General features: G+C 44.3%; 1 protein-coding gene across 4 annotated transcripts in view; it reads left to right on the top strand.

Moving 5' to 3' along the window:
- Positions 1–6,625: 6,625 nt before the first annotated feature.
- LOC135921951 (palmitoyltransferase ZDHHC3) overlaps positions 6,626–16,074 on the top strand; it is a 31,882-nt gene continuing 22,433 nt past the window's right edge. Inside the window, exons 1-2 of one of the 4 annotated variants that reach the window (XM_065456379.2) lie at positions 6,626–6,798; positions 13,253–13,565. In XM_065456379.2, the coding sequence (XP_065312451.1) occupies positions 13,302–13,565 (264 nt within the window). In that variant the 5' untranslated portion in view covers positions 6,626–6,798; positions 13,253–13,301. Of the gene's footprint in view, positions 6,799–6,854; positions 7,150–13,252; positions 13,566–16,074 lie in introns of those variants that run through there. The other 3 variants (XM_070530529.1, XM_065456378.2, XM_065456377.2) reach the window with 3 other exon arrangements.

The raw sequence follows: 16,074 nt of genomic DNA, 5'->3' as shown, positions 1-16,074 counted from the left end.
AAGAATAAGGTGGGTGGAGGAGGATTAAGGCGGATTAGGGTGGATTCAGGTGAAGGGTTGATGAAAGGGTATTAAGACCGATTAGGGTGCATAAACTAGGATTAGGGGGATTAAGGTGGATAAAGTATGATTAAGGCCGATTAATTTGGATTAAGGTGAATTAGGGTTGCTAAAGTAGGATTAAGACCGATTAAGGCGGATTAGGGACCATAGAGCTGGATTAGGTTTGATATAGGTGGATTAGGGTGTATTAAGGTAGATTGGGAATATTAAGCAGGATTAAGGTGGATGATGGAGGATTAAGGCGGACTATAATGGGTCGCGGTTGATAAAGGAGGATTAAGAACGTATATGGTAGGTAAGGTGCATTAGGGGCAATATTGATTGATTAGGTTGTATTAAGGTGGATTTGGAGTATTAAGCTGGATTATGATGGATGAAGGAGCATTAAGGTGGATTAGGGTGGAGTAAGGTGAATAAGGGTTCATTGAGTATTAAGACTAATTAGTCTACCATAATCCTCCTAATGCACATTAATCTACCGAATCCACATTCATCGACCTTAATCCTACTTCATTCACTTTAATCCACCATAATCCACGAGAGTCCTCCTTAATGCACCCTAATCCAACTTCATCGACCTTAATCTACTCTAACCCTCCTTAATGCACTTTAATCCTCCTTAACCAACCCTACTGCTTCCTCATCCACATTAATCCACCCTAATCCTCCTTCATGCACCTTAATCCTTCTTAATCCATCCTCACCCTTCATGCACTTTAATCCACCCTAATCCACTATAATCGTCCTTAATGCACCTCAACGCACCTTCATCCACCCTAACCCACCTTCATCGAACTTAATCCAACCTTGTCCTCCTTTATGAACCTTAATCCACTTTCATCAACTTTAATCCACCTTAACCCTCCCTAATACACCCGAATTCATCTTAATCCAATCCTAATCACTCAATACTTTGCTAATGATTAATCATCTCCTATGCGCGGCTGCACATGCTTTGGTTCGCTTCTTGCCTTCCTTCGGTCACGTGATGTTTTCTGTTGCCCACAACGGGACGTTGATGCAGAGGTCTAAGGCTTTCGCTTAATAAGCCACACACAAAGGGATGTGTCACAAGCAATACTACATCAGACGCACGAAGTAAAGCATGTCATCATGCGGCAGAAAAATTGTCTGGAGTATAGAACTCGCCTCAAAAGCTCCCTTTACATCGGTATACCCCGTTCATACAGCTTTAGGAAAAGCCAACCTCGTCATAAATGTTGCCTCTAGCATTATCGATTCTGTTATTAGCATTTCTCAAAATTTTCAACCCCACTGGGGCGCTCAACTGACCCAAAATAACACGCCTCCATAGAATCGTGCGGCCCGTCCGCGGGAGCCAAGGAGGAATAGCGTGCCGTGCGCAGCCGGCGGGCGAGGAGAATTGAGGAGGAAAGCGCCGTGAGGAGGAGAGTGTCGCTACTTTCAAACATTAAGGGGCTTTACCCTCGACGTCCCTTCATGGGAGGCTTAGGCCCGGCCATCATAAAGTGCTGGTTGAACAATAAAAGTTTATTCCTCCTCCTCCATGCACTGTAAAGGTGCATGACCAGCGAAGCTGTTTGTAATATGTGGGCCACTTAATGGCGAACTGTCCATTACCGTGCGTCAAACACCGTATGGACAAATGAAAGGTGAGGCGCGACTAGTCGCTTCTACACGATCTTGAGCCTCGGAAGATGATGAGGCACCGGGGCCTATACATACCCATGCATTTTTGCAAAACGCGGCACGACACCGTTTGCTAACGAATCGCGGCATATAGAACAGATACGCACTTCACCGCACAACAATTCATCCGTCCTTTCCTCGTAGCACGCTACGTAGAAATTGTGCAACGTTGTATCGTCTTGATCGCCCAAGTTAATCATGCTTTAATATTTCTTTGCTGGAGTACAAATTTCATCGTCGTTTTACAAAGACCATATGACATAGCCTTAGATGCGTATGATTGCATAACACATCGTCGCTGATGATGTCACAATCTGTATTTCTCTTGTTTAAGCTACTCAACTACATATGTAGAAACCAACAACAATTGCCATATTGTAAAAGCTCACGTCGAACGACCACCTAGACCCTTTTAGTGGAGCAGTTTGCTTTAGAGGAACAAGATGGCGCTTTCGGCGGCGCGCCGCACGTTGCCTCCGCGAAAGCGCACGAATACGAAACCATGCTTCTGCTCTGCTACTGTGCGATCAGCCGTCGGAAGTGCAACTGGGTGTTCGCTGACGCGCTGTGCTCCATCCATGCTGAAAAATGTGGGGCGGTAGAGGAAAGACGTGTGCAGTAGGTGGCTGCAAAAATAGTGACTGGCATATTCAGGAATTAATGGAATCAACCAGAGTAGTCAAGGTTACGGACCGCTGCTACATAAGGAGTGTCTGTGTTGCCGGCCCTACGGGTTTCCTTGAGGATAAAAAAAAATTCACTCACCTGTCAGCGTCGTATCGCTAACCTCCAAGGAAAAGGCTTGAACTCCGGAGCATCGGTAAGAGCGAATGCCGCTTGTTGCACAGTGACAAAGGGTGTAGCAGTGCTTACTGACATAGTAAGTTTCTCCCAGGTTATCTACTCACATCCACGCCAACTCACACACGCAAACTTACGCCCATTCTATCACCAACCTATCTGGAATAAGTGAATGGGCGCAGTCTAGAATCAATGCGCCGAAGAATGGGTGAAGGGCTACACCGACAGCACACAAATGTTCGGAGCTGAACGTTTCGTGACGGTACACAAAGTAAGCGAGTGAATAGCAATAATACGTCTTCGCTACAAGCTATTACACAGCACAGAACATCTACGTTTGAATCATTTGTGCGCAGCAAGAACAAATCTATCGCAACTGCAGTACACTCGTGAGCGAGTAGGCAGAGAATAAACAATCCGATAGTGACTGCACCAATGAACGTGACAAGCCCCTGCTTCAATATGATTCACAAATAAAGGACGAAGACTAAAACACACTGATCGTGATTTAATTCATAAGCGGAAAGTATGGACAGCTTGGAATACATTTATGGCCTCACTTTTAGTACAAGCACAGTATTCGCTTCTCGCGCCATTTGGACAAGGCGTAATTATCTCCGAAAATGCTTACATCTCCTCTTAAGTTGTGGTCGAAGCTTCGTGTCGTCCGCCCAGTCAGCGTCTACGAATCCGCCGAAACAGAGGTTTGCAGAACCGCAGCGGTGCGTCATGCATGCACATCCATTCTAAACACGGAGGCAGCTGAGGCAAGCGATAGACGCGTCACCACGTGACCGCCATCAAAGGGTTATAGAAATCATGCCGTTGCCGCCATACAATCGTCTTCAATGTGATCGCCGTCGTGCTGCTGTCGTCACATACACGTACGCTCGCGACCCACACACACAACTACTCAATTCGCGCAAACACGTTGGTTCACCTAGTATCACCAGTATCGCTTTGCGGAACCCCAAACAATGCTAGATTTCCAGGTACCAGCTGCCCTGCGAGACAGTGCGTGGGAGCTGCACAATTTTATTATTACAGCGAAGCCATGACGAAGCTGTTTAGCGGACCCTGTGCCGTGGTAAAAAGGGTCCACGTGACCTAGCGGTAGAGGAAAAGAAGAGCTCAACAGGGGGAAAGGGGTTGGTGTGACCCCTTTTTCCCTGTGGGAATGCTATCTTATACGCGACAATTCTACGGTTGTCACACGGTGCATTTTCGGCAATCGAGTCATATCGGCATCGAATTTACCGACGATTGATTCCACCCTGCCGCGAAAGAAACAAATGTTATACTGGCGGTTTGCGGCCAACGAACAGCGCCCAGCGATTGAAACGCGATACTAGGAACGCTAGGCTGCAGGCATTTCTTGCACCATAAAGAAGTGACGACAGCCACGTCAATCGTCAAACTAATCCAACCAATCTTCAAAACGATTGCAGCGTCCGCATCTCCAGTGGTGGGCCTTGCGCACAATATACGGAGCTTTGGAGTGGTTCCGCACATTCCATCCCAGCTACAATTATGGGAAGACCACGAGTAGCGCGTACCCCTGATGAAGACCCTGCCTACTTCGAGCGTCAGCGAGAGTTCGCTCGTAAACGGGCTCGTCGTCGGACCTGCCTCACACGCTTTAAAAAAAAAAAAGGATGCTTTTTACGCGAAGCACGTAAAAGCGAAAATGAGGTGAAAGAATGGCAAAACAAAAAATTTACAAATTTACAATATAGACTGCTTGCGAAGTTTGACTTGCATGGTCTAACACTTGGTGTAACTAACACAGCTTCGCTGTTCGTCCATCTTCACTGACTGGAAGGGGCAATGATTTTTATTATTCTGTAGTTTTTATTACTCTGAGGGAGCCATCCCCGGAGGCCAACGTCTCGATAACGTTTCTAATCACAAAGACGGTTCGTACCGACGCAAGGCGAGCTTGGCAAGTTTGGTGACTTCGACTGACTTCGAGTTCGGCGGCAGCGCGTGAGGGCAGCAAGACACAAGTACACTGTAACACAAGCAGCAGCGCACACGATATAGACCAGAACACGCTAGTCTCGCACCCAGACTAACCGAACGCATACTCTCGCACCCGGGTTGCCCGGTCGACCGGCGCCGTTTTGTACTGGGCTGCCAAAGTGTGTTCGCCGGCGACCAGTAGACATGGCAAGCGCCAGCTCTAGAGCTCCAAAGTGCGGAAATGTGCCCGTTCACACGGATCCAAAGTAGAAGAAGTCATCTGGGCATCATTGCGTCGTGTTTGGATGCCAAAACAACCAGCGGAAAAGGAGCAGGTCGCTTAGCGCTGTTTGCGAAGAGCACAACACACGTAGGGAATCGTGCCGGTGCGGTGTTTTCAGCCTGCGCCGATTTCCATCCGCAACGAAGAATGCCAAGCTGCGCCACCGGTGGATAGCTGCAGTGAATAGGAAGAACTACCAACCCAGTGAAAATGCACGAGTGAGTATTCGATCTGTGTATATTTTGGTGCCACGTTCAACTTTGCGCCCTACGAACGTAATACGTGCAACACGCAGGTTTGCTCCGAGCACTTTCTGGGCAACAAGCCTACAGAGCAGAATCCCGCGCCGGTGCTTCGCCTTGGCTATAACAAAAAGGCAAGCCTTTTCGTGTTTTCATTCAGGCAGAGCTCCCGACGGTTAAGCGGAACAGTTGAGTTTGCGGTTAGCGATACTTGCAGCTGGTGCACGGAATGACCATTAAGCGTGAACGACAAGTTGTAGGCCTTGCTGGTGAGCGTTATTGCTAATGAAAGTAAACCGAAGTCTGCTCGTCACGTAGCATGCGTCCACAAAAACGTAAACGACGACTACTCGTCGCCGAAGGTGTTCTCGCAGCGCACCTACCTTTACGAGCTGGTGTTGCAGGTGTCATTCGTAACGAATTCATTTGAGCCTCCTGAGCTTTAAACTGCGTGTGGGCTGTTATGCAGGGCAAAGCGCAAAATATTTCCGTTCATATGGCGAGGAAAATAAGGTGCTTAATTATTCTTGTATTTTGTAACAAAATTTTGATCGTTCTCACTAGTTTTTTTTTTTTTTTTACTGTTGTCTTTTTTAAGGGAGCGCCAACAATCCGATGGCCTCGCACAAGCGAAACAGGTCTGGTTACAGGTAGCTGCAGTTGGTGGGGCCAATTTCTTGGAATGCAGGTGCGGTTGTTGTCTTGTACCAAAGGGGTCCTGATGATGCAGCTTTAAGTAGGGATGGTAATTTTACGTGCCCTGTCATGGTTTGTGCAACTGTACAACACCTGCATCTGTCATGCACGCCCTGTTATACGGGCTCTGAATGCACATGTAGTTGAACATTATAATTACTGTAGTACCTCATTTTCCAATGAGGGCAGGTTTAGCATCATATGCTGCTTGTTCGAGTGCTGTAGGGTTTTGTTTTGAATGTTGTACTCTTTAAGTGGTTGCAGGATACAATTGGACTGGTGTATTTTCTATTTCATTTTGAGAGGACTTTATATCTTCGCAACAGTGATCGCATGGGAAAGAACTACAGCCCTTCTTACTATAACATCTATTTTGTTTTCAATGTGCAGGTGGTGAAGGGCAGGCGTCTGCTAACCAGGCAGTCAAACGACCTCGCCAGTTGGTTGCCAAACGCGGCCAACCCAGTAGAGACCATGACAAACAAGACCAAACTGAAAGTGCAGATGACAGTGTTCTGCGTGCTTTCATAATATATGGCACCAACACAGTGCTGTAAATTCCTTCACAGGTTACGTGCCAAAAAGCTCACACGTATTCTAGCATATAGCGCGCGGTTTGTACAAACGTAATAGCGTACCTACCCGATGTATTCGCTTCTGCAGTCTGCACAGCACGCAGTGTGGCCATTGCGGACTTGCATGAGGTCTTGAAGTTTGATTGAATCCAGACAGCGAAAATGACAGGTTAGAAAAAACGCGAAACACGCCTTCCGCCCAGCTAAAAAGCCCAAGTTTCGCTTTCGCACCGGGTCGCATCTCCCGGCGTGGCAGCCCAGGCCTGCTACTTCGCGGCGCTTGGGATAGATGGCGCGACCGGCGCTCATCAATATGGCGGCGCCCTTTGAATTCACGGTGTTCTAGTGTATAGGATGCTGTAGGCGCGTAAGCAGTGTTCGTGGCACGGTGACGAACGGTCTGAAGTGGGTGATCCTGACGTCGTGGCCACGTTGTGGCTGTAAAAAAGCACGAGCCCGCCGACGTCCAACGCACACCTATCGCTTCGTCAAGGCTGTAGAAATGGTCTGTGCGAGTACCGACCTTTGAAGGTTTGAAACCCGCCCGCGCCGGCGCACTGACCAATGAGCTGGCTCCGGCATATTTGTGACGGTGATAGGAAAAACACCTACACCTATTAGTTTGGACGTATTTGTTCGCATAGATATACACTTAAATTAGTTTATACTAAAGTAGTGCCAGAAGTGTCATTTTTAAGTTACGCATAAATGGCATTACGGGGATCATGGGCGGTTCGGCTGAAACAGGCAGTAGCGGCTAGTGAATTCTTGTTTGCGAGCCTGATTTTTGGCAATTTTCCTTGACGAACTCTTATTCGAGGACTGTGAATAATGGTATGGCAATGCGAATAGATTGGTACGTATCGGAAGACCTTTTCTTAACCTTTCAATTACACTTAGCCAAAGTATCTATACGTCAATCTTGTGCGAGAAAAGACAGCGAAGCTAAACTTAAGTTTCTGTTGCATCTAAGATGTTTCTTTTATTTGCATCAGCTGCTGAAAATAACATATCTGCCCAGTTAAGATATATTTAACTACCTGTTTGCGTAGAAGATGTAACCGTTGACATGCTGTTCGTGCTGGTTGACGCGCGAGTTTGGTCGCGGTCACCTGTAGAAACGTGCTCTTTCCTACGCAGTTCTTTCTAGCTTGTTGAAACGAAAAAAAAAAAAATTGCCTAGTTCCACCGAAAAATTACGTCAATAAATAAAGCTATCCTATTTCTTCTGTAAGGTGCAATAAATTATAAAATCTGTAAAGCAGCGCGCGGCCAAACAGGTGGTGATAACTGCATGAAAACCGTAAACTTCATTACTTGTCGCCCTGTTATGTACTGTTTGGACAGGAGCATTTCCATAGGGAGTGTCATGAGTCGTCTCAATAGAATTGTGGAATAGGTGCATTGTCAATTATACCAATATTGTGTATATCTTGATATTTTGTCTTGGCTCCCGCTGCGAAAGCTCGTATCCCTGGAACGTTCCGTTAATTGTCAAATAGCTATAGATCATATGATTTGCAGGACATGCCAAGAACACTGCCGACGATCCTTCTCTTTTCTTATGTTGCTAATATATAAACACTATTTGCATTAAATTACCCCTCTTTCTCTTCATCAGCTGTGTTTTCTTGCTAGCTTGGTTCGGCTAAATTTGCTTCTTTGCATTTAGTCGGCGCTGTACGTATCAAAAAGCCTTGGTAGTATACACCTCCATGTGATCGCTCTGTCCCCCAGCCTCTGTCGCCTTACCTGGCTGCTTGCAAGATACAAGACAGTCAAAGCTTACATCATTGTATGCTTGTTGCGCTGCCGAGGCAGCACTGCTACAAGATTCACCAACAGCGTCCTCCGTGCCACGTTTCTTGGTTTAGAGTAGTACAAAATCTGAGACCCCGCTATTGAATCTTTCGAGTCTTGTTTGAGCTGTGATGGTGTTTTTGTTGAATTTTGTGCATGGGAAAATTTTTCGCATGCACTGCATATTGCAGAGGTAGGAAAATGCTGTCCAGCACACCTGCAGCACATAGGAAGTCATAGATGCAGTTTTTTCCTTGCTACTGCTTTGAGCATAGCTGAAGTCGCCTGATATCAAACTGTAACAAACTGTTGCAATGTAGGTCTATTCGAGTTAAGTACACTCAACAGCTCAAGACTGTAGCCCCTGGACATTGACACAGTCAGCTGGTGAAGATAATTAATGGGCAGAATCAGTGGCTAGCACACCGTGGTGGAGAATCCACATCTCACTGGCTCTGGTGTGTGTTGATGGTGGTGGTTATTAGACGACGATCTACAAACATACTTCTGGGACAAATATAGAATCCTTGACAGTGATCACTGTGAAATTGTGTGAGACTGAGTATCTGTAGCTTATGTGTTTCCACATAGAAAGAATGCTTCCAGTGAGAACATTTTGGTGCAGTTGCGGAAAAAGAAAAACCTGCAATGTGCAATTAAAGTCATATATAGTATAAAAGAAAAATTGCATATATGATAAACCAACCAAGTGTTTATGGCATATTTGGATGTTCAGCTTATCGGGGGACTACCGTATATTCAACAACAGAGAAAGTAAAATAATAGAGACTGTTGGAATCAGTGTTGGGCAGTGTGAATATATAATTTGGGATTGGTGCAGTTTGCTGTGAGCTGGACACTTTTTCGCCAACTCCATTTTGTGCTGTTCACATTTTAGATGATGTGATCACTGCTGTGTATAAGCCTCTTCACATAAAGCTTGATGGGTGCTGCCATGTTGAAGATGGTATTGTAGCCAGTTGTGGTGGGTCGATGCTGACTGTACATGCCCATCGTAACTGTACTGTGGGTATGGTAATCTTTACCTGACCTTGGCTGCGTTTTTTAAAGCAAAGCCTTCTTTGCCTCTTCCTTCTACTTTTCCACTGCTGCTGCTGTTGCTGTCTTGCATGGTGCGTCAGAAGGTGGTTGAGAACACATGGTAGGAGTGTGGGAGAAGAGATAGGCGATGTCAAAAAACATGCCTTGTTTGGAGGAGTGAGGCCACAGTGCCTCCTGGAGCTCCCTGGGAGTAGCCACAATCCCCTTTCCCTGTGAAAGCATTGCAGAAGCTGTAGTGCTTGCCTTTGTGCTCATGCACAAAAGTCCTCAGAGGCTGTCGAGAGAGGAGGCAGAGACTGGGTAGAACCAGATGCCCTATCTGTTCAGTCACCGATGCAGTCGCAAAATGAGTGGACAACTACGTCGCCTCTCTTTGCCCGTGGCAAACACAGCATGGGAGAAGGACAATGCTATATCAGAAAGCATACAACATTTCGGGTCTAGGGTGCCTAAGGTGCCTAACCTTGATGCCCTCCTCGCCCACCGCTTCATGTGCAGGTGGGTGAGGAGGATATTGAGGCTCTGTAGGAAAGGCGCATGGCAACAGTTGAGGACTAAGTGGATACATTTTATTCTTAATTCAAGGTATGGAATGGTACGTTCCTGCTATTTCTGAAAAATAAACATCTTGCAAATTTGTCCTGTGGAGAAGTGATGCAGGGCATGCAGATGTAAAGCTGCAGTAAAGCATCGTAGCATCAAGACGACACTACGATAACGGCCGCCTAGCAAATGAACACTTCTTTATCTGATGCGGTATCATAGTGGCAATGGCATTGCTCGGGGCCATGGGTTTAATCCCGACTTCAGCAGCTGCATTTCAACGGGGGCGAAATGCAAAAATTCTGGTGTACTTAGATTTATTATTATTAGCGCTCGTCCTGTGTTCCTGCTTGTCCCTGTGTCATTTTTTTGCGCTATTTATCCCAGTCTGTTAGATTTATTAGGTGCGCGTTAGAGAACCCCAGGTGCTCGAAATTAATCCAGAGTCTTCCACTACGATGTACCTGATAATTGAATTGTGTTTTTTTCAGAAAAGCACCGTAATTAAGGTTTAACACTTCTGTCACAATGCAATGCGCCGTGTGAGGCAATGACTGTGCTAACTTTCTCACATGCTATGTACAGTGGCCCACAACAACACCTTAAGCAAACTCGTATTGCAGTGTGTACCATGTAGACAAACACTAGGGGTACATGCAAGGGGAACATTGCCTCGCCACTCTCATATTGTGCCAAGCTGTCAATAACTAAAGCATTCACCATCAACATCACAGCAAATAACCCTCAATTAACGTAAACACTACAGAAAGCTTCATTTACACTGATTCGCACAATGTGTGAAATCTGCATAATTTTTTTCCCCTTACACATTACTCGTATTAGGCCAAAGAGCCATCCAATAAATGAAACGTTCATGCAATTAATCAGTATAGGCATTGCACACATCTTTCTAGGAAGCACTTGACATTTGCTGCCTGTGTCTGCTCTTTTTTAAAAAGCATGCTTGCTTTTTAGGATATGTAGAAGTTTTCAGCACTTCTGTTGTCGACTTCACTGGGACACTGCTTTTTATGTTAGTATTTATTGTTAAGAGGTTATTGTCAAGATCAACACTAGCTTAGGAATGTTGTCAACCTAAGTAAAATTGCATGAGCTTAGCATTTATTTACACCTTGTTGCAATGCGTGCATGCATGTTTCTTTATTTACTGTTACTTTCTTCACATCTGTGCCATATATGCCTTTTGAGGATGGTGGAACTGGGTACCAGGACTATAAACGCCAAATTTTTTGAAATAACATTCAGCCCTTCCTATTTCATTCCTATGGTGGCCAAAATGGGGATGGTGCTTACATTTGAAGCATGGAAAACATCAATTTCTGGGCAAGAAATACCGATTTGTTATTTGGAAGCTCAATGTCAAGCACTGAAATGCAGAGAAAGGCTATATTTAACGTATGAAAAAAATTATGGCTGGCCATATTAATTGCTGCTCATCCCGATCTCACTCTTTTATGGTCACTCGCCCATGCATTCACTTGACGTCTGGTCCATGTGACTACTTGAGCTGCTGCTCTTGTAAACGTTGCTGTCACATAATTAATTGTCCTTCAGTTCATTCAAGCTCATTATCATCATAACAGTTTTTAACCCTGTAATGCCCAATGTATCATTTTTGCAATTTTAAATTTGTAAATAGTTATAAATTCTATGAGCAAGACAGCACCTCACTCAGGCATAAAACCTTCTACAGCATTACACAACTGAGAGCTATGTAGGTCCACCGCATAAGTCTTAAGCATTTGGGGTGTGCCCCGAATCCGTAGCCTCAACACAACTGAGAGCTATGTAGGTCCACCGCATAAGTCTTAAGCATTTGGGGTGTGCCCCGAATCCGTAGCCTCAAACTGTTGTTTCTTCTAGTCACATTGTGCTTAATGACATTGTTACTCTATAGGTACATGAGGGTGTGAAGACTGGGCACTCACAAACTGAGACTTTGTGAGAAGGCTTGCAGTGCACTAATTGACTCATTGTGGTGGCTTGCCTACTGTGGCATTCTGCTGTTGGGCATTAAGTCGCAGGATCGGTTCCTGGCCTTGTTTGTAGATTTAGGCACATGATATTTACCCCCAGGTTGTTAAGTAAAAAGTCGGTTATAGTTACTTCTTAAAATGCCCTTACTTCATGTTTTATGGTCCTCAGGAAAGAAAAAGAAAATTGTGGGCTTTAATATCCTGAAGCTACACATGACGTAGTGGAGGGCTCCAAATAAATTTTAATTACCTGGTGTTCTTTAGTGTGCTCCCAAAGCACGATACTCAAGCATATTTTGTATTTCTCCCCCATTGGAATGTGGTGCCATAGCCGAGAATGGAACCCTCTACTTGGTGCTCAGCAGCAGAACACCATTGCAGTGGTTAAGAGTAAAGAACTGGAGTAGTGTTTAAAGTCAACCACCAGCCATTGTATGGTTCTTAATGGTGAATTTTTGTTCACACAAGGAAATGATGTGGGCAGTTACTCTTCGATCTTGGTAAAGCATGCAAGGTTGGTTCAGATTATTTGAATAAGACATTTATTTACCAGAAATGTCTTATGATGATGTTTTTTGCTTGTACTCACAAGTTTGCCTTGTACAAAAGATCATGCAAGACCAATTTGCCCCATATTTATGTGAAGATAACTGTATTGCCTTGCAAAATAATTTTTTCTTTAAACCAGAGTTCATTGCAGCTCCCAAGTAAATTTTTTGTCATTGCTATTATCTGTAAGCCCCACCTGTTACAAGGTTCAGGCAAAGCATGATCAGAGTGTTGCTATGGAGTGTAGCTCGTACATATCCTTTATTTAATTGTTGCCTGTAACCGCCCTCACTTTTATGAGCAACAACTCAAGTGGGTATATCATCATGCTCACATAGTGTGAAGGCACACTTCCTGAATAGTGATCATTGACATTTCCAAAGCGGTGTGTATATGGATAGTGCATTGGTGCAACTGGTGGCATATAAATCAAACTGCTAGTAATCTGCCATCATTATATTTATTAGTCGTTCTGCATCTCAAATTCGAAATAAGTTTTCTTTTCCAAAGAGGCATGTGGGTTAGTAATTTGCCATTGTTATATTTATTATCCGTTCTGCATCTCAAATGCGAAATAAGTTTTCTTTTCCAAATAGGCATGTGGGTACCTTTCAATGCTTCCACAGTCAGATGAACATATGTTTTGTATGTCTCTCTGTTTTTATTCATGTCTTCCTATATTCTTTACATCTCTCATTGCAACCTGCCTCTCCTCTTCTCTCTTCCCTTGCCCTGTATTTTTTTTCTCTCCCGGCTGGACAATTGAGGTGTCCAGTGGAAAGTGAGACAGTTAGAATGCCTGCGGCCTTTCCTTTCCTTGCCCCCCCCCCCTTCCTCCCCCCATTTTTTTTTCTTCCAAAAAACATAAGTTACTACTACCAATACTACTGTTACTATAATTGAAGTTAACTGTATCAGGGAAAAAAAAAGAGCTTTAATTTCCGCACTTAATATTAGTTGATGTAAACTTTACATAGTATCAATGTTTTGGCTTGTTCTTTCATGCAGTCCATTGCGACGTAGCCACCGTGTGGCACAGGCAGGACCTGTGCTGCCCATGGCCATGCAGGACCGTGTGTCACCAGCAACAGACGATAGAGTACACTGCTGTGGTCGGCGGTTTTGGTTTGTGCGAGACATCTGTGGCATCATCTGTGCTGTCATGACATGGCTGTTGGTGCTGTATGCCCAGTATGTGGTGGTAGGCGTTATACTCTTGCCATCACTCTACACCTACTATGGTGCCTTTCACTTACTGCTCTTTGAGCTGCTGGCCTTTCTGGCTGTCTTCTCGCACGTACGCACCATGGTGACAGATCCAGTAAGTCCTTCCACCTTGTTTTTCTGTCCTTGCTGCCCTCATTTTATCATAGTGTTTACCTACAGCTGGCATGAGAGACGTCCTGATATATATATATATTTATATATATACACACACAGGGTGTCTCAGCTAACTTTAGCCAGTTTAAAATATGTGAATGCTATGTAGCTGGACAGAATCAAGGCAATGTTATTTGCCTTAGTCTGCATTATAGTCCCTTTGGTGAAATGTTTTTGTTTTATATACTAATTTTACACACTAATTTTATACGCTAATGACATGGCACCACCTCCTCCCCATTGGCTGTGCCGTCACGTGCCCACTGGCGCATGCACTAGGCCACACTTTTAGTCAGCCAGAACCGTGGAGCCATCGTGGCATCAGGGAAGCGTGCTTGTCTCACACCCCAGAGGCACAGGCTCGATTCCTGCCCAGACCGAAATGTACTAGATTTTGTTTTCAAAGCCATTAATTTACTTTGCTTGCAGGAACCTCCCTGAGAAAATTGATGTCAATCCAAGCATTTTTTGGTGTGTTTTTACTCCTTGCGCCATTGCCCATTTTTGGTGCTATCGCTCAGTTATGCCGGCGCTGCCCGATTTTTGTGTAATGGGGCATATAATACTTTGCATTAATAGTTATAGCATTATTTTATGCATTTTGTTTGCCATTCTTTTAAATCTCACAGCCATGTGCTAGAATAACTGAAATGAGGCCTAATAAGCAGCTATGCTCATTTACTTTATTAGTTTTCATTAGTGTGCCAGCCCTCATAGGTCACTAGATTGTGCGAAAAGAGAACGTTTGCCTTGACAATGCTGCATTAATTGCATTGCGCACACATCGGGAATGAGTTGAAGTGCACTCGCAACTGCATATGCACCACTTACTGTAAGCTGCAAATTCAAGGCACTTAGTTTTGAGCATGCATTGCTAGGTGGTCTGGTTACCAGAACTTATGCTGTTTGCACTGCAGTTGGCTTTCACAGCTCTCTGTTATGAACGATTATGCCATTTGGCAAATTGTTTACCTGGCCAGGAGGCACTAAGTGCATTATCTCATTATGTGGCTTGGTGCTTTCTGCAGTGGCTTTCTGCAAAGCATGGCCAGTGATGGCTTGCCACTCCAGCACAGCTTGCTTGGAAGAATATTGTCGTCCCATTGGCTTCTGGTAGATAGCACAAACACGTATGGCACACCATTCCAATGCTGTAGGCAAGTGTGCTGGGGACTGTACTGACAGCCACACATACTATGCAGACTGGAGCATAGCAGGGATAGTATGGCAAAACATTTAGTGAAGTGCCGTGTAACATGGTGGTAGACTTGACAAAATCATTGTAAGCATCCTTGGAAGCTATCTGTCCACTGACGTTCAGCTGTATGTTACGTATGAGTGGGATTTTTCACTATCTGCTTTGTCCTTTTTGAACTTGCCTTTGATTACCACAAAACGATGAAACAAATAAATGAATCTTCTGCATTCCTCATTTGCTCACCTTCTCGGCTTTTTCTTGTGGCATACCTTATGCTTGCTAGAGTGTATCCTACAATTTGTAATCTTAACCTGAAGCCAACCTCTGCAAAGACTAACATCTTTTTTTCTTTTGCACTATTGAACACTATAATGTGCTACTTGGTTCTATTCAACAGCTGCCATTGCCAGAATTTTAAAATTCATTTGAATGTTCTTAGGTGCTATGTGACCAAGAATTGTCTGCACTGTAACTTTCAGCTGCAAAACGACGAAATGGATCAATGAATCTTCTGCATTCCACGTATTTGTTACTCAATGTATATGTTACTGAATCTATATTGGGTTGATTTCTATATACCTGCTTCTGTGCTGTTCATGTTTTTACTGCAGATCGCATTTCCTTTTGTACCTGCTCCTGCAAAAGCCCTGAAGAAGGCTGCAGTGTTTTCAAACAAAATGAAATGATGCAACAGAGTTTCAAGACAAGAATCTTTTTGTGAAGTATCTTAGGTCACTGGTCATGCCTATGCATCTCATTCTCGAATTCATTTTGTGCCTTGCATAAGTTGCCCAATTTTTTTGTGCATGCGTGAGAGGAACTTTGTTTTTGCTTGAGTAATGGCACATTCTAGCTAAAGTGAGACAGTTAATGACCCTTATTTGCATAGCTTATTTGAACTTCCTTCCTTAGTTTCAGCATTTCTCCTGATTGAGGCTGTCACAGTCAGGGGCCGTATATTGTAATGTTTCGCTTAATTTTCCTATTGCCATTGATTTGGGCTCCATCATGTCAGCATTGTCACTTGGATTGGCCACTCGTTTTGATAGATGATAGGAAAGAACAAAAAAATTCAATGGGTTGTTACAACTATGGCCCCAGATTTTCTTTTTTTTTGCATTTTTATTCCAAGTTTTTACTTCATGTCATCATATTGCCAAGAGATATATTTTGGTGCATAATAGTGCGTATTTAACAAGGTTCATTTTTTTTTGCTTATGTTAACTTTGCTTACATGGAGACTGTGGCTGTG

This window comes from Dermacentor albipictus, chromosome 1 (genome assembly GCF_038994185.2).
Source record: "Dermacentor albipictus isolate Rhodes 1998 colony chromosome 1, USDA_Dalb.pri_finalv2, whole genome shotgun sequence".
Classification (NCBI taxonomy): Eukaryota; Metazoa; Arthropoda; class Arachnida; order Ixodida; family Ixodidae; genus Dermacentor; species Dermacentor albipictus.
The sequence above is the reverse complement of the archived record's forward strand: the minus strand, read 5'-3'. Positions and strand labels throughout refer to the sequence as shown.